The 22,561-nt window shown below is 38.1% G+C and overlaps 1 protein-coding gene and 2 pseudogenes across 1 annotated transcript in view; 2 read left to right on the top strand and 1 right to left on the bottom strand.

The window, feature by feature from the left end:
- SNX4 (sorting nexin 4) overlaps positions 1 to 20,276 on the bottom strand; it is a 56,092-nt gene extending 35,816 nt beyond the window's left edge. Inside the window, exons 1-5 of the mRNA XM_019723690.2 lie at positions 20,094 to 20,276; positions 7,938 to 8,059; positions 2,358 to 2,493; positions 2,131 to 2,280; positions 1,483 to 1,530 (exon numbers count right to left, since the gene is read on the bottom strand). Of these exons, the coding sequence (XP_019579249.1) occupies positions 1,483 to 1,530; positions 2,131 to 2,280; positions 2,358 to 2,493; positions 7,938 to 8,059; positions 20,094 to 20,237 (600 nt within the window). The 5' untranslated portion in view covers positions 20,238 to 20,276. The remainder of the gene's footprint in view (positions 1 to 1,482; positions 1,531 to 2,130; positions 2,281 to 2,357; positions 2,494 to 7,937; positions 8,060 to 20,093) is intronic.
- LOC109442786 (uncharacterized) lies at positions 956 to 22,263 on the top strand (annotated as a pseudogene).
- Positions 5,381 to 7,674, top strand: LOC109443380 (RNA-binding protein FUS; annotated as a pseudogene).
- Positions 22,264 to 22,561: the final 298 nt, after the last annotated feature.

The raw sequence follows: 22,561 nt of genomic DNA, 5'->3' as shown, positions 1-22,561 counted from the left end.
TTAATTACTTTTCAAAGACTTTATAAAATAAAACCAAGATTTTACCATAAGGCTACCCAAATATGATATATTATATCTGAACACTTAAATAGCACCTACACACAAGATTCAAAGCATTTTGTAAACAGCATAGTCTATATGGATGGAGAAATTCAAGAATTTTCTCGAGGTTACCAAAATTATGACCAAAAATTGGGTTCAAAGACAAACAACTGATAACTAGTTAATAAACTAATGACTAAATAAATCAATGACTAAAAAGTTTATAATTTTCTATTATATAAAGAGACATCACCAAAACAATTATATTTTAGTTTGTTCTTTTCCTTATTTTAGCTCCTAACATCTTACAGTAGTTCTCAGAAAACCCTATCAAAATACAATTTTTTAAAGTTTAGAGTTATTTCAACTCCATCTCTAAACTAAAATTCTAGTATTCTCTCTGAGCACCATAAAGTACTATGTACAGCTAAGAAAATTCTAATTTTTTATGTTGACAGAATTAGATACCTGATCATATTTTCTGTGCAGAAAAATGTTTTCTCTTCCTAGTTTTTTTTTGTGTGTGTGCTAAATTTCAAATACCTAATATTGCAATTCATAAATCTCTAGGGGGTATTTTTATAATTACTGTAAAGACATTTTGTTCTTCTCACCTAGATCCATTGAACTTTTGTTACTGTATTATGTGAATCACTTATCAATGTATTATATCAATTTACATTTTTTTAATTATTCAATTTACACAAGAGATGAAGACTTTCAAAATTTTGCAACAATCAGTGTTACTTTTGGGGACAACAGGGAGAGCAGAGTGGAGTTAGGGGTGGCCATTTTACTACCATTTCAATTTTTAGATAACAATTTCACTCCCTAATACTAATTCTAATGACTAAACTTGAAAAGCTGTACAAAAACTAAGTAAGCCTGTACCACCAACAAATGCTAATTCAAAATGACTCTGGTGCAACTCAAAACTGGCCAGCATGTCCCTGTAGAAAGAAGACACATGAGTGATGGCTCATCATTTAGTTTATTTACTATGACTGGAAAACTCAAGCTCAATTCTTCAGAAATGTTTTTCATGTCTGATAAAGAGTAAGCAATTATGGGGGGACACCATTGCCAAATGGCAGTGGTAAGGACAGAGGAAAGAAAAAAGAAAAAAAAAAGATGCAAAGTATAATATGAGTATAATGTGGGACAACTCTACAGCTTGCATTTAAATTACTGCTTCAAAATGTTCTTTCCCAATAGAACTAAATTCATAAATATGCCATTATAGTATCACTAATAACTAAAATCACACAAATCAAAATTACATTGCAGTGTTTCTTTGAAAACCTTACCCAACAATATCAGATGCAAAGTCTATTTCAAACATTCACTCATTCAATAAATACCAAGTACTCGTTAAGCACATGGCACTGTGCTGGCGATTGTAAAGGAACATGGCAAATTATTTCATACAAATGTTCTTACCTTCAGCTGAAACCCAGTTTCATTCACAGTCTCCTTCCAGTTACCTTCCTGGAAATTACAAGTTCATTTTAGAAATCATTGCAAAATAAAACAACATAAGGTACATTCCAAATTAAGTAAAATACCTATCATTCTATTCTTCTTTTAGGGAAGATGGGATACATAGGCTGGATGAATAAAAAAATAATTCTTTTCACTTCAAAATTAAACACCCAATACCGATTCCAAAAGATTACTAAAAGATGAACCCAAGATTTTACAATTTGGGCTTCAAAAAATTAAAGACTAACTTTGACATCATTTAAGTGATACCAAAAAGTACTATCTTTAGTATCTTTTAGTATAAAAATGTTAGCCAAAAGAATGATGTAGCCAATAATTTTGAAATTCAAAACAAAAAAAGAATGTATACAAATTAACAAAACTGCTCCAAAAGGATCCTTAGGACAGCATTCCAACAAGGACTTACAGGGTGATCACGCTGTAAGTTATATACATGTCATCACTATGTTGTACACCTGAAACTGGTATGTCAACTACAATTGAAAAATAAAAATAAAAGTTTTTAAAGAATAAGGATTCCACAATTTAAAATTTAAAAAATCTCAAGTCAAATGAATTTTTTTTAAAAAAACAAAAGAAAAATACCTGTGTTAAAAACAAATAGAAGATTTTGTCTCTACAAAGGATGGGATGTGAAGCAACTCTCAAGAGGAAGTTTTCTAAACCAATTCGTCGTCTTTCCACAAAATCCGGGTCCATATTGTCAGCAGAGAGTTTATGCCAAACAAATTCTGCCTAGGTAAACAAAATAATCATGAAGAGTAGTTTCAATGTTAAATAGTTCTTAACTATACTGCCATTTCACTTCTTACCCTTTTTTCTGGTAGAGGTGGCACAACAATATGTGGATAGTAAACTAAAAGGTAGTTTCTCAACAACTCAAATTCACTATACCGCCTCCATAGTGAGTCTGTGAGGACACTCTGACCATCAATATGTTCCACTGACCTGAAAAGAAATAGAATAAGATTTCTATTATTTTTTTAAAAAATGCAAATACATACACACAACCTCCTTTAAATTTTATAATTCCATTTACTGATGCTTATGAACCAGGCACTGAGTAAAGAACTTTTCATGTTTTATCGTACTTAATCCTTACAACAACCCCGTGACAGGGATTACCGCCCCCATTTTACCAATGAGGAAGCAGCTGCACAGCAGGTGCTCTTCCTACAATCACAGGGGTCTGTGGTAGAACACTCAGAGCATGTGATTCCAAAGTCCTCACTCCTAACCACTTCCCTTCTGTTATAGAAAACCTATTGGGCTCAAGAGAAATAGTCATATTAGGAACATTCTAAGAGCTTCAGTGTACTCAGTCAGTGTATAAGAATTGATTTTATACTATAGTAAAATCTGGCTTAGCTTCTGTTGCATTAAATAAAAAGTATTTTTAATTGCACTTCTGTCACTTAATGCGAGAACAACATTCGTGCCGAAGACCAAGATACTGCAAAAATCTTGGTTCAAGGTTATAAATGAATCGGATGCATCCAAGAACCAGGAAATATCAACAAAACAAAATGTTAATTAACTCTGGGGGGTAAAAGATGTAAAAATTCATCTCTAGTCCTACCTTTAATGTAAAGAGCTGCAGGCAATGCCACGTCTCACCCATATAAGTTCAACTTATAGTTGGGGGAAGTTAGGGTAAAATCATATACAGTATATTTGAAATTATCTTGACTATTTAAGATTTCTGCTAGCATAATCACTGTTAGAAAGCATAAGTTTTCTTAACATTATCGGGACCTTCTTATTTTTCAATTGTCTGATTGACAATAACGTACAGGCCCTTCAAGAAACATGCATATAATCACAATTGCATTTGTACATTAGGGCATGAAAGGACAGAAGCTAAATCAGTCTCGAAATAAAGTCTTGAGAAAGTATATGAGTATCTACTGTGTCATATTCAGCACAAAAGAGTCAATGTTTTCATTATTTATATATTAAGTTTGCCACTAAATTTTTTTATTGACTATTAATAAAAAGAAACAAATTTTAAAATTCAAAATGCACAAATGGCTCCAATGGCAAAAATGATGGATTATTAAACCGTAATTCATTTTAAAGAGTTGACCTAACCATTAACTATGATTAATACTATTCTAATTCAGATTTTCAACTTCAGTGGAAAAAAATATCTAGGTTCATATCAAATTTCAAATTATTCAAAATCATTACCAACAGAACCCATATCTTACTAATAAGTAGATAAACAAAGGCTATAAGCAGTACACCTAGAAGACCTGCTAAGTGTTCAAAAGAAAAAAGGCCACTTAAAGCAGGATCTAGTCATTGGAAACAGACTAAAAACAGACCACAAAACTACCCCATGTGTTCAATCACTTAACAAATATTTAATAGCACATAATTGGTTTTACAAGCAACATCTAATATGATCCTCACAATAACGTAGATAGTATCATCCCCGTTTTACAAATTACTAGGAGAATTAAGTAATGATGTCATACTGCCTCCCAAACCACCGAGGCATTCTTACCTATTCTAAAAGAGGCATATTCTTATCTATTTTAAAAGGGTTTATCTTCTACGAAGAGGAAAACACAAAATCTCTGGAAAAATTAAAAACCAGTGACCAGTGATTGTAGCCTTATCAATCTTAGCCTACTAAACTACAACACTATTGGCAATTGCTAAATGGGCTTTCTATTTGTATCCAAAGAGAAGGTAGGTAAGCTATATGATAAAAGTTCAACTTCTAGTTAACATCAAGGCTCAATATTTATATTGTCCAAGGTTATCTGAATAACACTAAATTACAGCAAGAATCCTATATAATTAAGAAATTCGTTCTGTAGTTGTTGAAGGTCGGTTAACCTTAGAGGTATTTACAAAATAATCTACTCAAAACAGCAATTTTCAGAGAATATCTATATAATATGGAGTAGGCAAGAATTTCTTAAAATAGGGAAAACACAAATCATAAAGAAAAAAGTCAGCTAAATTTGACTCTTAAAATTTAAAGTCTTTGTACTTTAAAAGATAATCAAAAGTATGGTCCATGGCCCGTCTGCTTCAAAAACAGCTAGAGCTTTGGTTTAAAAATGTAAATTCCTGGACCCCATCCAAACCCTGAAGCTGTTAACAAATTCTCTATGTGATTCCTATATATTTAAAAGTCTGAGAACCAGTTTTAAAATAAATTTATAATGAAACACAATAAAAGTCAACTCAATAATGCTTTTGTGTACCACACATTTACTTATGATCCACCTAAATATGTATTCAAAGTCTAGCTATGTTACTCAAGTATGGACACTTCTAACTTCCAGTTTCAAATTAGGATACTCAAGTCATTTCAAAGTCAAGAGTAAACAACTATAAATTATTCCAGATTATGCAAATCAAGATACTCTTTCAGCAGTAAAAGTAATCACCAGGTAATTTCATTGCTCAACGGGTTAAAGAAATAGGCAGATACTAAAATATTCTTATTAGTTTTAAATTTATATTTTTATTTGGAAAACTAGAGCTAACACTAATTTTTGAAGTATGATTTTTTTGTCTTAAGGGGCTAATTTAACTTAAAAAAAAAGAAACTCTCTCCTGGCCTTTTTTTTTTTTTATCACCTTCCTAAAAATCTTTGTGATACAAGTCACAAAATGACCTAATTTTAAAAAGACACATCTTCTCTCTTTTCCTAAAATTTCTATTATACACAAATTTATCTTGTTTTTGAAAGATTCTTTTCTTTTATTGGTGGAGAAAAGAAACTATATTTACAAGGAGGATTTTCAGAATTGTCTGAAGATTAAACAAATTTCACCAAGATTTTAACTTTCATTTTGGATAGACCCACAGACCTGGAGACAGCGTTGAAAAGTGTAGCCTTAAGCCAAGCTCGGAGACTTTTGGTAAAACCTATGAAAATGGAGGGTTTAAATTTTATTTTTCTTAAAAATATATTTACAATAAAACATGGGTAAAACTTTATCAACTAGGTCAGGTAGTCCTATTATTTTCACTGGCTATCAAAAAGTTCTCTCATATCTATTTTAAGTTGTTTCTGCTCAGTCTGCAGAGTATATTCTTTATATAAACTGTTTATAACTGGCAAAATAAATTGAGCCTTCCCTTGCCTTTCTCCAGACAAAACAATCTACTTCCTTTAACTTTTTCCTTATGAGGTAAAAGACAACTTTTCTGGTAAGTTTTGATTTCTTACTCCATGATTTATTTTGCCTCATCAATTTTACCCCAAGGTTTCTCAATCCATTGTTTTCTCATTAATTTCTCTGTAACTCCCAACTTTCCTAAAATGACTTAAATTCTCCTCCTAAATTTCGTTGTTAACCATCTCCACTTACCTAAGTCTACTTAATACACCCCTGAGAACCTAGTCTCTGTTCTCAAAATTGCACAGGGATTGTACATAACACCAAGAACTCCACCAAAGCATGTGGCAAGTAACATTCCAGATCCCAAAAGTATTCCATTAATGTTCCCTCTACCACAGAACAAGTAGGTTAGAATCGGCCTGTAGCTACCAAGACTATCATAGTATAACAGTAGTCTTCTAGGCGTCAGTGCTCTGTGGTGGTGGAATCTCGCTGCGTCGGGCTATGGCGCATGCGCCACCATGGCCTCAAACGATTCTACCCAACGAGCAACCCAAAGCTATGGGGTCCACTCCACGCCCCCTGGACAGGGCGATTCCCAGCAGAGCCATCAGCACTATGGACAGAGAGTTACGGTGGTGACAGCCAGTCAGCGGACACTTCCGACTCTGGCCGGAGCAGCTACGGCTCTCGCGGACGGACCCAGGACACAGGCTGTAGCGCTGTCAGCTCCCCGGGGATATGGCTCAACGGGTGGCTGTGGCGGCGGCCAGCGTTCTTCCTCGTCTTACGGGCAGCAGTCTTCCTACCGTGGCCCCGGCCAGCAGCACCTCGGGAAGTTAGGGGAGCGCTTGTCAGAGCAACTATGGGGAGCTCCCAAGCGGGGGTCCCCAGCCTGGCTATGGGGGCCGACAGCACGGCTATGCACGGCGGCAAAGCTCCTATAATCCCCCTCAGGGCTACGGAAGGCAGAACCAGTGCACCCGGGGCAGTGGATGGGGCGTGAGCCGTACGGCAGTCAGGACCAGACTGGTGGTGACGTGGCTACAGGGGAGGCCAGCAGGGCGGAGGGGGGCCATGGCCGGGGTGGTGGTTACAACCACAGCAGTGGTGGCTATGACTATAGAGGCCATGGAGGCAGCTGTGGAGGCAGAGGTGGCATGGGCGGAAGTGACTGTGGTGGCTTCAATAAATTTGGTGGCCCTCAGGACCATGGATCACATCATGACTCTGAACAGGGCAATTCTGACACCACGAACATCTGGGCCTGGGCGAGAATGTCACCACGGAGTCTGTGGCCGACTACTTGAAGCAAATTGGCATTATGAAGACGAACAAGACAGGACAGCCCATGATTAATCTGTATGTGGACAGGGAAATGGGAAGCCGAAGGGAGAAGCAATGGTGTCATCTGATGACCCCCCCCTTCTGCTAAAGCGGCTACTGACTGGTTTGATGGTAAAGAATTCTCTGGAATCTTATCAAGGTCTCATTTGCTACTCGCCAACTAGATTTCAATCGGGGTGGTGGCAGTGGGCATAGAGGCCAAGGGTGAAGAGGACCCATGGGCCGTGGAGGGTGGAGGCTACGGCAGAGGTGGCGGTGGCTGGGGCAGATTCCCCAGGAGGGGGACAGCGGTGAGCGGGGGCTGCAAGTGCCCTAACCCTACATGTGAGAACATGAACTTCTCTTGGAGGAATGAATGCAAACAGTGTCAGGCCCCTAAACCAGACGGCCCCGGAGGGGGCCCAGGAGGCTCCCACATGGCGGTGGCTATGGAGATGATCGTGGTGGTGGAGGACACTATGATCAGAGTGGCTCCTGAGGCCGAGGTGGGGACCAGGGGGCTTTCAAGGGGGCCAGGGTGGTGGGGACAGAGGTGGCTTTGGCCTTGGCAAGATGGACTCCAGGGGTGGCCACAGACAGGACCTCAGGGAGAGGCCACATTAGCCTGCCTCCTGAGGTTCTGGAACAGCTTTTCTTCTATACCCAGTGTTACCCTCATTATTTTGTAACCTTCCAACTCCAGATCACCCACAGGTTTTTGTGTTGGACTATGTAATTGTAACCATATCTCTGGATCCCATTAAAACCATCACTTTAGTTTAGAAAAAAAAAAAGTATGCTAGCAAAAGACACACCTGCTTGCTTTACCTGTTAAAAAACAAAGAAACAAACAAAAAAAACTCACAATCCCTAAAAAGATAATGACCTGTAAACAATTCCGTTATCCAATAGAACGTATATCCATAGCTACCAAAGCTTTTCCTACCTAATTTTCCTGCCTAATTCTGATCACCCACCTTGTTTCAATGAGGTAAGCAGTATACGTTTCTTGCATGTTCATAGCGTTTCTTCCAGTTCGCTTTTCTGCTTCTGAAACATTAATTTCTATCTTCTTCAACCAAAAATTATTTTCTGTCATCTGGACAAAAGCAAATGGAAGAAAAACAATAAAAAAAAGTCCTTTAAGGTGGTAATGAAAAAAAACAACCACCCAGCTATTATAATAAAATCCATTATTGGCACATATTTCAAGCTAGTTTCTTGTATTTCTTAAGTTGCTAGGGTTTGCTAAACGACAGCAGCAAATTATATGCCTGTCTTTAACAGCATACTGTAGCACATTAAACTTTTTTTTTTTTTTAAGGACGGCGCAGCTCACAGTGGCCCATGCGGGATTAAACCGGCAACCTTGGTGTTATTAGCACCACGCTCTAACCAACTGAGCTGACCGGCCACCCCGCACATTAAACTTTTCCGTAAGTTATTTTAATAGTATCATATACATTTAATTATTAAAACATGGACAATAGGTGAAAAAATTAAAATAAAATGTAGACATTTCATATGTGACCAAAAATTAAAATAAAATGTAGACATTTCATATGTGACCTATATAGAAATGCAAAATAAAACAAATCTGAAAACACTTTATACAAAAATGAATGATTTTCAATATGGATATCTAATTTTTTATGTTACCAAAGTCAAATATCACCCCACCCCCCAAAAAATAAAACATTATACATATGCCAAAAAGCAAGATTTTCAGCAGCAGTTTAATTTTTAAGAAAATAGCAGGAGTCATCTTATATTCAACTTTAAATTTACCTAAACTTTTTGGCAGTGTTTAGCAGGCTCTACCTGTGAGTGAGCAGTAGGATTTAAGAAGAAGAGAGAAACGGAAGAGGGGGCAAAAAAACGAAGACACCTTTCTTTTCCCACTAGAACATCCCCAGGTCTATACACACCTGCTTACTTTACCTGTTAAAAAACAAAGAAACAAACGCATAAAAGAGAAAAGGAACAAAAACCACAACAAACACACTACTGGTGGTTCCTATATTGTATGTGTGGGAAGAACGGCACTGAGGAAGGGTCGTGCACATACCCTTGGATGTAACTCCAAGGCTAAACAAGGAAGACAAAGGGAGACAATATGGTAAGTGCTGTGCTTTGGATTTTTTCCTTCTTTGCTCACAAAGGTGAGATTTAATTGAAAACACTGTACTATTTTATAATTGGGGGCAGTTTGTGAAGAAGAGACACAAGTATAAAGATGGATGCAACAAAGCATAAAGGAAAAAGCTGCATGTAGTAAAACTTGACACAGAAAATTGATACTTTATACAGGAAATTAAGGGTATGTGCTTTGAGAACAGAATAAGCTGTGTGGTAGTGCGAAAAATTAAATCAGTGATGAATAGCTGAGCTCCCAGATGGCTCAGCTGGTTGGAACGCAGGATCTCAACCCCAAGGTTGCCAGTTCGATTCCTCGAATCCCGCAAGGGATGCTGGGCAGCGCCTCCCGCAACTAGCAACGGCAACTGGACCTGGAGCTGAGCGGCACCCTCCACAACTAAGACTGAAAGGACAACAACTTGAAGCTGAATGTCCACAACTAAGATTGAAAGGACAACAACTTGACTTGGAAAAAAAAATCCTGGAAGTACACACTGTTCCCCAATAAAGTTCTGTTCCCCTTCCCCAATAAAATTTTTAAAAAATAAATAAATAAATAAATAAATCAGTGATGAATAAAGATGGCACACTTAGGAAGTGCCCCAAAATGTTAAAGAAAAATGGAGAAGGTAAAAATGCTAAGAGAAAATAAAGGAAAAGGACACAGAACAAATGTCAACAAAAACAGAAATCATACAGTCATCAAACAAAACATTTTTATAAAGTGTAAGTTATATGTTTATAAACTAAGAGATAAAATAAGAGACCAGGAGAAAATCATTCAACTAAGAGAAAGCTCAAGAAATTACATAAGCACAAACCACTCAACATCAAGATTATGAAACCCTCACTGGCTGAGACATACATATTAAACAAATAATAACTTTGGCCCAGAGCCAAGCACTTTGACTTACCACCTTCTACTCCAGTGAAAAATTAACTGAATTCCGGAAGCACATGACTAATAAAGCAAATTATCTCCGCAGACAAAAAGATAATGCACGTGAGTCATGAATTCACCCTGTTATGCCACCCAATTATACAGAAGGAAAAAAAATAAAAGAATAAAATCGGCTGTCATAAAAACTAAAGAATGGCACACAGTAATACCATCAGGGTTTGAATGATGATATAAAACCGCTTATACTGTCAATATTAAAGCACAAACAGTGCCAAGAATAATTCAACTGATATCATAATTGTTAAAAGAACACATTCAACAGGTTTAGAAATAGATTGACCTGATGACTGGAAGATGAGCCCAGGGACATGTTTTAAAGAGAGAGACAATATTTTAGATGTATTCAAAGCGGACTTCTCCTAAGAGTAAAGAAGATCATTAAAGAAAGAGTGATGCTGCTTGTATCCAAAGGAGTAATGTCCCAAATGTAGATGTGAATCACTACTTTCTATCTGACTTAAGACTAAATACCTACCTAAGACTAAGTAAATGTAGAAGATGGACATATTTAAAGGGCTAATGAAATTGTTTCCAATTCAATGCATGAAAATGAATATAATCTATTTTAAGTTTTAAAAATGTTGCAAACAGTGAAGACAATAAACGCATAAAACAGATAATAGTGATACAAAAGGAAAAAGAAGAAACTAGTAATTCAATAACTAAATATTTATTGAGTATCCACAATGCCAGTCATTAGGAAGGAGCGGATAACTAAGCTAACGTGCCCGAGCTCCGCAGTTCACTGCCTGCTTGCATGAGGAATTCTCGACCCCCCCAGGGAGCTACTGCCCATTTGAGGTGCCCTTTAAGATTAAAAACAAAATGAAGGCTAACCTTAATATAACAATTTTTAGGATTGTACACTAAAAAAGTAAGAGTGTCTATAAGCTTTTAATTTATTTAGTTAATCCTATTTAAATCACGCACTAAAGATATTACATGTATCATATTGAAAATTATAGGAAAAAGATAAAATTAAAAGAAAACAGGCAAAAACAAAAAAGCAGGCAGGATGAAATAAATATGGAGCTAACTCAGAAAAGAATGAGAAGACAGAAAAATAAAATAGCAAAACTAACATATAACCTGGGCAGTAAAACTGACATTGAAATCAATGAAATCAAGAAACCAAATCAGGGGCAGCCTCTTAGCTCAGTTGGCTAGGGCGCGGTGCTCTTAACAAGGTTGCCGATTCGATCCCGATGTGGGCCACTGTGAGCTGTGCCCTCCACAACTAGATTGAAACAACTACTTGACTTGGAGCTGATGGATCCTGGAAAACCACACCTAAAATAAATAAAAGTTTAAAAAAAAAGAAAGAAACCAAATCAGTAAGAAGCTCTGCCAGAATGACGAGAAACAAAGACCCCAAAAAAGTGAAATGAAAGATGATAAAAAAGGAAAACCAAGAACCAACATTTAAATAATGTAAGTTCTTAAAGAAGAAATCAGATGAAACTGAAATAATAATCATCAATATAATTAAAAATAAACAAAAATCCTTCCTGGATTGAAAAAAATTCTAAGGCTTCCAATTTTTTTTTCCTTAATTGGGTAACAGAGTGTTTTTTCCAGGACCCATCAGCTCAAAGTCAAGTCACTGTCCTTCAGTCTAGTTGTGGAGGGCACAGCTCAGCTCTAAGTCCAGCTGCCATTTTCAACCTAGTTGCAGGGGACGCAGCCCACCATCCCATGCGGGAATCAAACCAGCAGCCTTGTTATTAAGAGCACGCGCTCTAACCAACTGAGCCATCCAGCCGCCCACCAGCAGCTCAGCAGCAGCTCAGCTCAAGTCATTGTCTTCAATCTAGTTGTGGAGGGCGCAGCTCACTGGCCCATCTGGGAATCGAACCAGCAACCTTGTTAAGAGCATGCACTCTAACCAACTGAGCTAACTGGCCATCCCTAAGGCTTCAAATTTTTGAAATCCATGTGTAATGAATTAGAAAATTTAAACATTTTCAGCAAAAAGAAAAAAAATACTAACAAGAGTAAGGCAGAAAAATAAGAATCAAGACCATGACAAAAGAATAAAAGATCAGATATGCCTTAGACTTCACAATAAATGACAAAGGAGCATCATGCATAGAACATGCTTGAATATTATAAAACATACTAACATATTGTTCCTTCAAAAATACTTAATCCTAGAGTACCACCCAGCTGCCTCAGCAGATGACACACACAAAGGGCACACTGGGCAGACACCAGAGTCGTGCTAAAGCGAATCCTGCTCCACTGGGTCAGCCCGAGGGTCAATCCTTCTCACCAATGTGCAAATGACAGCCAAGGATCAACTACAAGAGGAGGGCACACACAAGCCACACAAGGGACACTCCTGGAGCACCTGGCTCAGGTGACCAGGAAGACTGCACTACTGGGCCCCAAAGGACACCTACTATATAAGGCCACTCACTAAGACCAGGAGACACAGTCACTCTACCTAATACATAAAAACACAGGGAAGCAGCCGAAATGGGGAGACAAAGAAACATGTCCCAAATGAAAAAAACAGAACAAAACTCCGGAAAAAGAACTAAACAAAATGGAGACAAGCAATCTACCAGATGCAGAGTTCAAAACAATGGTTATAAGGATGCTCAATGATCTCAGGGAGAACTTCAACAGAGACAGGAAACATAAAAATGGAGATGGAAAACATAAAAAAAAGAACCAGTCAGAAATGAACACAACTGAAATAAAAACTACATTAGAGGGAATCAACACTAAATTAGATGAACCAGAGGATCAAATCAGTGATTTATAAGATAAGGTAGCAGAAAACACCCAATCAGAACAGCAAAAAGAAAAAAGAATTCAACAAAATTACCTCTGGGTAATTTTGGGCCTCTGGGACAACATCAAGCCTACCAACATTCACATTATAAGTGTACCAGAAGGAGGAAAGAGCAAAGAACTGAAAACCTATTTGAAGAAATAATGATAGAAAACATCCCTAACCTGGTGAAGAAAATAGACATACAAAGCCAGGAAGTGCAGTGTTCCAAACAAGGTGAACCCAAAGAGGCCCATACCAAGACACATCATAATTAAAATGCCAAAGGTTAAAAACAAAGAGAGAATCTTAAGAGCAGCAAGAGAAAGGCAGTTAGTTATCTACAGGGAGCTCCCATAAGACTGTTACCTGATTTCTCGACAGAAACTTTGCAAACCAGAAGGGATTGACTTGAAATATTCAAAGTGATGAAAGGTAGGACCTACAACCAAGATTACTCTACCTAGCAAAGGTATCATTTAAAATTGAAGGAGTGATAAAGAGCTTCCCAGGCAAGAAAAAGCTAAAGGAGTTCATAACCACCAAACCAGTAATACAAGAAATGTTAAAGGAACTTAAGAAGGAAAAAAATAAAAATATGAATAATAAAATGGCAATAACTACATTATCTATCAACAATTACTTTAAATGTAAATGGATTAAATGCTCCAATCAAAAGATACAGGGTGGCTGAATGGATAAGAAAACAAGACCCTTACATATGCTGCCTACAAGAGATTCACTTCAGATTGAAAGATACACACAGACTGAATGTAAAGAGATGGAAAAAGATATTTCATGAAAATGGGGTGGGGGAGACTTTAAAACAATGCCTATAACAAGAGACAAAGAAGGACCCAGTAATCCTACTTCTAGGTATTTATCCAAAGAAACCCAAAACACTACTTCAAAGGGACACGTGCATCCATATACTCAGTGCAGCATTATTTACAATAGCCAAAATGTGGAGGCAACCTGGGTGTCCATCAATGGATGAACGGATAAAGAGGTGGCAAAATATATACAATGGAATATTACTCAGCCATAAAAAAAAAAAATGAAATCTTGCCATCTGCAACAACATGGATGGACCTAAAGGGTACTGTGCTGAAGGGAGTCAGTCAGACAAAGACAAATGCCATATTATTTCACCTATATGTGGAATCTAAAGAACAAAATAAACAAGACAGAAACAAACTCATAGAGAACATCTTTGTGGTTGCCAGCTGCGAGGAGGGTTGGGGGCAGTAAAAAAAGGGGAAGAGATTAAGTACAAATTGGTAGTTACAAAACAGTCATGGGGATGTAAAGTATAGCATAAGAAATATAGTCAATAATATTATAATAACTATGTATGTTGTCAGATGGGTACTGAATTTATCAAGGTGATCACATCCTAAGTTATATAAATGTCTAATCATTATGTTGTACACCTGAAATTAATATAATATTGTATGTCAACTGTAACTGAAAAGTAAAAAAATTATTTTTTTTAAAATACTTAATCCCAGCAGGATATTTTGAGAAACTGATTAACAGTTCCTAACATTTATATGGAAATACAAAGGATCATAGAATAGCCAAAACAATTTTGAAAAATAACAAGTTGCAAGACCTACACTATCTGGTTTCAACTTATGAAAAACCTAAAGTAATCAAGACAGTATGGTATTGGCAAAGGGCAGACAGTGATCAGTGGAACAGAAATGAGAACCTAGAAATACTCTAAACCCTTACATTTAAGGTCAATTGGTTTTAACAAACACACCAAGACAGGTCAAAAGGGAAGGAGAATCTTTTCAGCATGTGGTGCCTGGATAACTGAATATCCACACACACCACCACCACCCCCAATTTAGACCCTTTAACTCATACCATATGCAGAAATTAACTCAAAATGGTTCACACAACCAGATATAAAACCTAAAACTAAAATTTCTAGGAGAAAAGACTGAGAAACTCTTCCAGAGGAGAGCAGACTAAAGAGACAATACAACTAAAATCAATATATGAGTCTGGACTGAATGATTTTGCTCTAAACAAAGGACAGAGAGTAGCAATTTATCAATGTTATTTTCCTGATTTTGATGGCAGTATTGTCATATAGGAGAATATCCTTATTTGTCCTTGAAATACTAAAAGTTTAAGGGATGAAATGAAGGAGTATCATGATAGCAAGTTATTCACAAATTCGGGGGGAAAGGTTCTTTGTACTGTGGTTGCTTATAAATTTGAAATCATTTCTATAAGTGAGATTATTTCAAAATAATCTTAAACGCTCATTACATTTACATAAATAATTTGTTTCAGTTATGTTTTGGGGCAGAAAAAAACAAAGATACCTGTACATGCCTTCAAATCATTACAGAGGATAAAACCAAAGAAATTATGGTCCACAAAGGAATACTCAAAAACAAACTAAACTAAGAATACAATATGACAGAATAAAACCAACTGAAAATAAAGCCACTTAAGATAATAAATGCAAATGTTTTAAATTCCCTGTGGTAAATTGAGAAAGACTTAAAACATAACACAAGGCATAAAAATTATAAAATGGACAAACACAAACACAAAAGGGAAACTGGTGTAGCATCAGGCCAAGCAGGTAATCAGGAAAATATAAAAGTTTGTAATTAGAAGAGGATCAATTCTCCCTCAGATCAGTGACCAGCTTGGCCAGAATTTGGATCCCATCTCTGCAACAGATTAGGTGTGTAACTCTGGGCAAATTATTTAACCACTCTGCCTCAGTTTCCTCATCCGTAAAATGGGGATAAAAGTGCCTAACTCATAATGTTGTTGGGAACATTTAATGAGTTGATGCACATAAAGAGTTTTAAAAGTTGCTTAGCACGTAGCAAGAGCTCAAGTATTACCTATCACTTACTATTTATAGGTTTAAGTTTTTCTAATTATGAAAATACATCTTTAATGTACAAAAACTGAAAAGTATAGGAAAAAAAATAAGTAAATAGAAATCACCTATATCCTACAACCCAGCACTAACCATTGCTGATATATTGGTGTACTTCTTTAGAATCTTTTTTTCTAAGTGTGGTATTACTGAAATAGGTCAGAGATCTGAAGTTTAAGAACTAGCCATTGAATCTACTTCCCTTAGGAGATATGTCTACATGAGTCAAAGGTAGCTGATACTAGGGCCCCCAACAAAGGTGTTTACTTAGGCCTATACTATATGACCCATTTTCTTGTGCTTTTTAGCCATAAAAAATATATTTTTTAAATAGCACAGCTATTCAGAAAATATTAATTTTTATTTAAAATTAAACAATATGTAAGTTTGAACAGTTTTCCAAACTGAGTCACAATACATTCATGGTTCATGAAATTAATTTGGTGGGTTGTGACCAGCATTTGTTTTTAATGAAAAAAAAAAAAAAAAACAACAGAAAAATATCAGAGGGCATTGCATGAAGTAATGGCTAAGCAGTGTTTCTTGAAACAACACTTATATGTGAAAGTGTATGTATGCTGATTGAGATCTAAAAATGCATTTTATACTATGAGTTGCCTTCAAAAATATCTGAGAGCTGCTGAAGTAGAAAATGAGAAAAACATTCTTATGATTTAATCATATGCTGCTAAAGTGATAAATTCTGTAACTATACCTATACATTTTCTTTTCCTTTTTTGTTAATCTCACTCATAAATGCCTCAAACCTTACAGTTCTGGTCTACTCCACTCATTTCTCTGCTGTCAATCAGTGAAGTTGCTAACTGTCTAGAATTTTTTTAGCACGAGCAGCTCAAGCATTCTGCCCCCATCAGCACTCCCAGGCCTTGAGTGCTCTCCCTAAGAGAAAAAAAAATCACTCAGGCAGTGGGATCTTCTTCCCTGGGCAAATACTGTTAACTGCCAATTCAATGGAATCTTCCAGCCTAAAACAGAAGTATTCTTACTTCCACTGCTCTTCTATTTCCTCTCTCTTGTGCCAGGACTAATTACTACTTTTTGGGAGACTGGATTCTTCTCTCGTTTTTCCATTTTCTAAATTACTTTAAATAGAACTGACAATACTTTAAAAAGAATGCATTCTTCCTTACAGGGAAAAAGTACAAAAGGAAAAGAAAGGAGACTTCTAAGTACACAATAGAAAGAGGACTGAAGACTCATAGAAAGAAAAACGAGACTACAGAATAAGAGCTTACAGCAGAATTTAAAGAATCTGATTAGTGATGTTTAAAACCAGAAGAGACTTGCAACTCTTAGACAGTGCTTGTTTCAACTACCCCTAGGTGTAGGACAACGGTACAAGTTACTCTCAGTCCAAACTTTGCAGAGTTAAAAATAAGGCTGATGAATAAGGTGAGCTTCTTTTTTGGTGAAAAACCAGCGTGATAAATCAACACACCTTTTACACCTTTTTTTCTTCTTAAAATCATAACTTAATCTTAACTGAAAATTTTAAATACAGTATTGGAGCAATTTATAAGACCATTTTTAACTTTTTGGGGGGAAATGAAGCCACTTGGCTATATGGACAGAGCACTGACTTCAAACCCAAGCACACCTGGGCCCAAATCCCAGCCACGCCACTGACTACCTTGTGACCTTGGCCCATTCACTTATTTCTGAGTCTCTGCTTCATCTTTACCTGTCTTTTGGGGGTAATTTTGAACATCAAATGAAAAGTAGAGCCTTGCTGTACATAACAACACAAATAACAAATCTATCTTTCTGCACAGACCACATTCCTATCAGTAACAGCAGCAACACGGCTATAATTATAGCAATACTTCTCACCTGGGGATGGACGGGAGTGGAAGAGAGGATAGGCCAGAAAGAGGGAAAAGGAGTACGTGACCTTTTAAGGCAGGGGTTGGGGAGTTTTTTTGGGGGAGGAGGCAGTTACAAAGTATATGTGTGTTTAAATTTTGGGTGATTCTGAAATATTTGTCCAAATGGCTTGTATCGCTATGAATTACTAAATTAGAGAGGTGTTTTAGGAAACCCTCTAAGTTTGGTCACTACCCGATGGTTTCTTGGAACATATATTTATAAACATGTACCTGAAAAGTCAAGTAATATTATATAACTACAACTTATACTGTATGATGGCGTCTTTGGGTTTTCACATATCTTAAACTGAACATATATAAGTGTTTTTAATGAGATATTTATAATCACTTTTAAGTGAACATAAATGGATTTTTATACTATAGTTTCAACTTGATACTACTTAAATCTCTATTTCACAAAAAATTATAAAAATTATCATCATAACCAAAATTAAACTCATGACGTAGCCAACAAAAGATGTGATTCTTATCTTTTGAAACAATCTAAAATTGCTTTAACACATATCCACGAGATTGGCAAATATTTTAAATTCTGAAAATATTAAGTACTGATAAGGATAGAGAATATGAGACACTGCTAATGGGAGTATAAATTGGTATACTCACTTTGGAAAACATTTTGGCACTACCTATTAGGGTTGAACATACTATTAACCTACAATCCAGCAATTCCACTCCTAAGTTTATATTAGACTCTTTAGACATTCAAGCCAAGAGATATACAGGGAGAAGTTCATGGTAGTGGTAAATTTTTTAGAATAGCAAGAATCTTATAAATATCCCAATGGCTGAAAACAGAAGAAAAGAGAAATCAACTGTAGAATATCTATAAAATGGCCTACTATAAAGCCATGAATATAAACTCACCAAATCACATTTTGGATGGGTCCCAAGTCCATAATATTGAGCAAAAAATGGACGTCATAGTAAAATTATTCCACTTACGTAAATTTCAAAATCAAGTAAAATTAAATACATTGTTTAGGGATACGTATGGTAAAGATTATAAAGAAAAGCAAGCGCATTGTTAACATAAGATTCAAAATATAGGTTACCTCTTTGTGGAGGGAGTGGATATAACCCAGGAGGACATACAGGTTTCAAAGGAACTGATAATTATTTTACGAGACCCTTCTCTGCATTAATGATATACTTCACAATTTAAAGAGAACAGAAAAACTAAGTCACAGATGGGAACTTGCACAAGAAGCAAATCATGTAAGAGCCAAATTTATGTACGACAGAATACACATACTTCTCTCACATTCAGTATGAGAGCCTGACCTCTCCACAATCAATTCTAGAATTGTGGAAAAAATTAAATGAAAAACTTAAAATTCACCGAAAAAAAGCCTTCATGCTACCCTGGATACCCCGACAGTTCTCCAAGTAGGCAAAACCTTCAACTCCTGTGTTGAAGTTCCCAACTATCTGGTATCTAAATTTGAAGCTAAGAGTCTTTCCAGTTACACTCATCAAACAAGTTTAACTTTTCTTTATCCATCTATCATAGGCAGTTTTATATGAGCACTAACACCTGTTCCAGGAAAAAAGCAGCAAAATGGATGAGGAATGCACACTCTGAGTAGGAGGGTCTGAGGTGGAGCATTAGACTGAGTTTCTGAAACGCTTCAGTTTAACCTGGTCTACCGATTATGCGTGAAAACATTTTGGAATGAAAGCAATTCCAAATATAAAAATGATGCATTTTCTCTTTTCCTCAAGCAAATGGAAATCATCAACTATCAAAGGGGCTTCCCAAAGCAGATACATGGGATATCTATGAAAAGTCTCCACTGGGAAATACAGCACTGAGCCACGAATTACAGCCAAATCAGGAGTTTAAATATGTTGGGGTGTTTTTTTTAACGTGTGCCTTTTCTTGAATCTAACACTTTCCTCAATTTCCTAAAGGTGGCACCAAGCCAACTACCCTTATTGCCTCAGACTTGTTCCTCAAGTCCCCCGTTCTCTTCCTTCTCAAACACCGCTCCCACCGCCCACGGTGCCTGTGAAGCCATCTCCTCCGCACCACCCCTGGCCAGACTGCCAGAAACACTAGCGTTCCTCGTCCAAACCTCCCAGCTCCCCGACCTCCGAAAGCCTCACCTGCTCCATCCATCCTGGATCGTCCCGGGCGCCGACCTCCACCGCCCGCGGAACCGCACCCACAGGTATCCTCCCTTCTCTTGGCCGCCGCCCTCTCGACGTTCCCTGGGTCCCGCAGCGCCTGGCACTCACCCCCTACCCAGAACCCCCCGTTCCCAACGAACCGCCCCCACCTCACTGCACTTGTGGCCCAGCCTTTCTACCCGCCTCCCAACACCACGGAGCCTCCCGGCCGAGCCCACCGGTCCCCGCCAGCCGAGCCCAGCCCGCCCCGCTAGGCCCCGACACAGGCCGGGCGGCCTCTGCCGCCCCTCTCCTCACCGTGCCGTCCCCTGGGCGCTCGTCGTCCCGGGCACCCTCCGCTTCCTCACCGACCGCAGTCTCCAGTCCAGCGTCGTGTTGGCCCAGCGGCTCTACAGGCGCGGGCTGCAAAATCCGCTCGAGGTCCGGAGGTGCCTGCTCCATGGCTGCAGCGCGGCGCGGCGGACCCAGTACGCTTGCGCAGCCTCGCTCGGCCCGCCCCGCTTGGCCAGCCCCGCCCCTCCACCCGTGGCCTCCCCTCCAGGCCCCGCCCCCTCCGTCCGCGGCTGCAGGGCCCAGCCACAGCCTGCTCGCGTCTGCGGAGACCAGAGAGCTCCCGGGCGAGAGCTGGAGTTGGCGCTGGGAGCAATGTGGAAAAGAGGGCCTTCAAAGAAACTGGTCAGCTACTAAGCCAGGACACCCGAAAATCCGGGAGAATTGATGGAGGGAGAGAAATCGAAAAAGGCAAGGGGAAGGTGAAAACCAGAGTAGGTATTGGAAACATTCAGGTTGGTGATCACCTAAAGAAAATTGGAAACACAAAAGAAATCGGAGGCCGCTGTCTGACATTTTCCCTCTTGTCCTGTCTCGCCTGCCATTATTGGTTCCATTTTTTTTCTCTGGAAAGATCAAAGTGGCATAAATTATTAACTTTCAGAAGGTTGAGTAACACAATCAGCAAAAGGTAACACTTCCAAGTGTTTGAGAGAAGTGAAGCACTTGGCTGAAGCAGCGCTTGATCTTCTGTTTTCAGTGTTTCATGAAGCCCTGGAATTTTGATAATTTTCTACAAATATCTCGAATGTGCGGAACCTGCTTCCTTGACAAGCATTCACTGTGGAAACCTGATGGGCTCACTGGGTGTGGCAGACTGTGAGTACCTTGAGGTACCTTCCGTACAAAGTCTGGTCATTAGATTTTCAAAAAGAGAAACTGATCTTTCTGCCCAAATACTTAGTTATTTCAAGCTGTGACACAGTTTCCTCCTCCTTTTGGAATGCTTTCTCTGACCTGGTGGTGAATTTCCCATTCACTCTAAAACCTTAAGTTATCACATCTAAGTGCTATTATCACATTGTCCATAAATTGGTTATGACCTTTCTTATGTTATTTTACAATTGTTATTTATATATCTGTCTGCCCCAACTAGACTTTGGACTTATGTAATACACCCTAAATTATTATTTTTTTCTCTTACTAAACCTAGGACATTTTATCACTTTATCAGGGATTATTCATGCTAGGCAAATTCTCAGGAAACATTTTTAAATCAGAAGGCTATTTTATTAATTTATCACAGGAGGGGTAGATATCTTTCCAGTGACAGATTTGTATGCATTATCCTGTGCCCATTTCCCAGAAAACTAGGTCCTAGAGCCATTAGGATTATTTCTCTGGGCTGGTGACTTGAGTATCTCACCCTGCAGGGGGTAGGAACAAGAAAAAAGGCTCTGGGCTTTACAGAACAGTCACCTGAGGGGAGGCCATAGTGCTATCTGCTGTTTCTAAAAAAAGAAAAAAAAACTAAAACAGTTCTTTCCATAAGCGGCCTGAAATGACCTCTGAAAATTGTTCTCTGTTCACTTGACAGAATCGTTCCCTATTCACAGAAAACCCCACCAAATCATGCAGCTCAAAAGGTTCAAATCTTCTTGTTCATTTTAAGAACACTCGTGAATCTGCCCAGGCCAACAAGGATATGCGTATCTGAAAAGCACCAAGTATCTGAAGGACGGCACATTACAGAAGCGATGTGTGCCATTCCGTCTACAGTGGTGGAGTTGGTAGGTGTGCCCAGGCCAAACAGTGGAGCTGGATGCAGGGTCGGTGGCCCAAAAAGTGCAGAATTTTTGCTGCACATGCTTAAAAATGCAGTGAGTAATGCTGAACTTAAGGGTTTAGATGTAGACACTCTGGCCACTGAGCACATCCAGGAACAAAGCTCCAGAGATGCAGCGCAGAACTTACAAAATTCACGGGAGGGTAAACCCATACACGAGCTCGCCATGCCACAGTGAGATGATCCTAACTGAAAAAGAGCAGATTGTTCCTAAACCGGAAGAGGAGGTTGCACAGAAGAAAAAGATATCCCAGAAGAAACTGAAGAAACAAAAACTTGTGTAAATTTAGTTTACATAAGTAAATTCAGCATCGCATAAATGCTAATAAAAGTAAAAAAACTAAAACCATAGGGGTGCTGTTTCCCCTTCATTTACACCCTTCTATTGTGAAAACAAATTTTAAAAAATCAACTGCCTTTGATTGCCATTTTAAGTTTTTCAGCTGGACATCATTTTGTCCTTATGTTTTCTTTTTTTTTTTTTAACTTTTCTTTTTTCATTTTAAGTGTGTTTTTCCAGGACTCCTCAGCTCCAAGTCAAGTAGTTGTTTCAATCTAGTTGTGGAGGGCGCAGCTCACAGTGAGTGGCCCATGTGGCGATCAAACCGCCAACTTTGTTGTTAGGAGCACCGCGCTCTGACCAACTGAG

The sequence above is a fragment of the Rhinolophus sinicus genome, linkage group LG01, assembly GCF_036562045.2.
Source record: "Rhinolophus sinicus isolate RSC01 linkage group LG01, ASM3656204v1, whole genome shotgun sequence".
NCBI lineage: Eukaryota > Metazoa > Chordata > Mammalia > Chiroptera > Rhinolophidae > Rhinolophus > Rhinolophus sinicus.
This window is presented reverse-complemented; position numbering and strand designations above follow the sequence as displayed.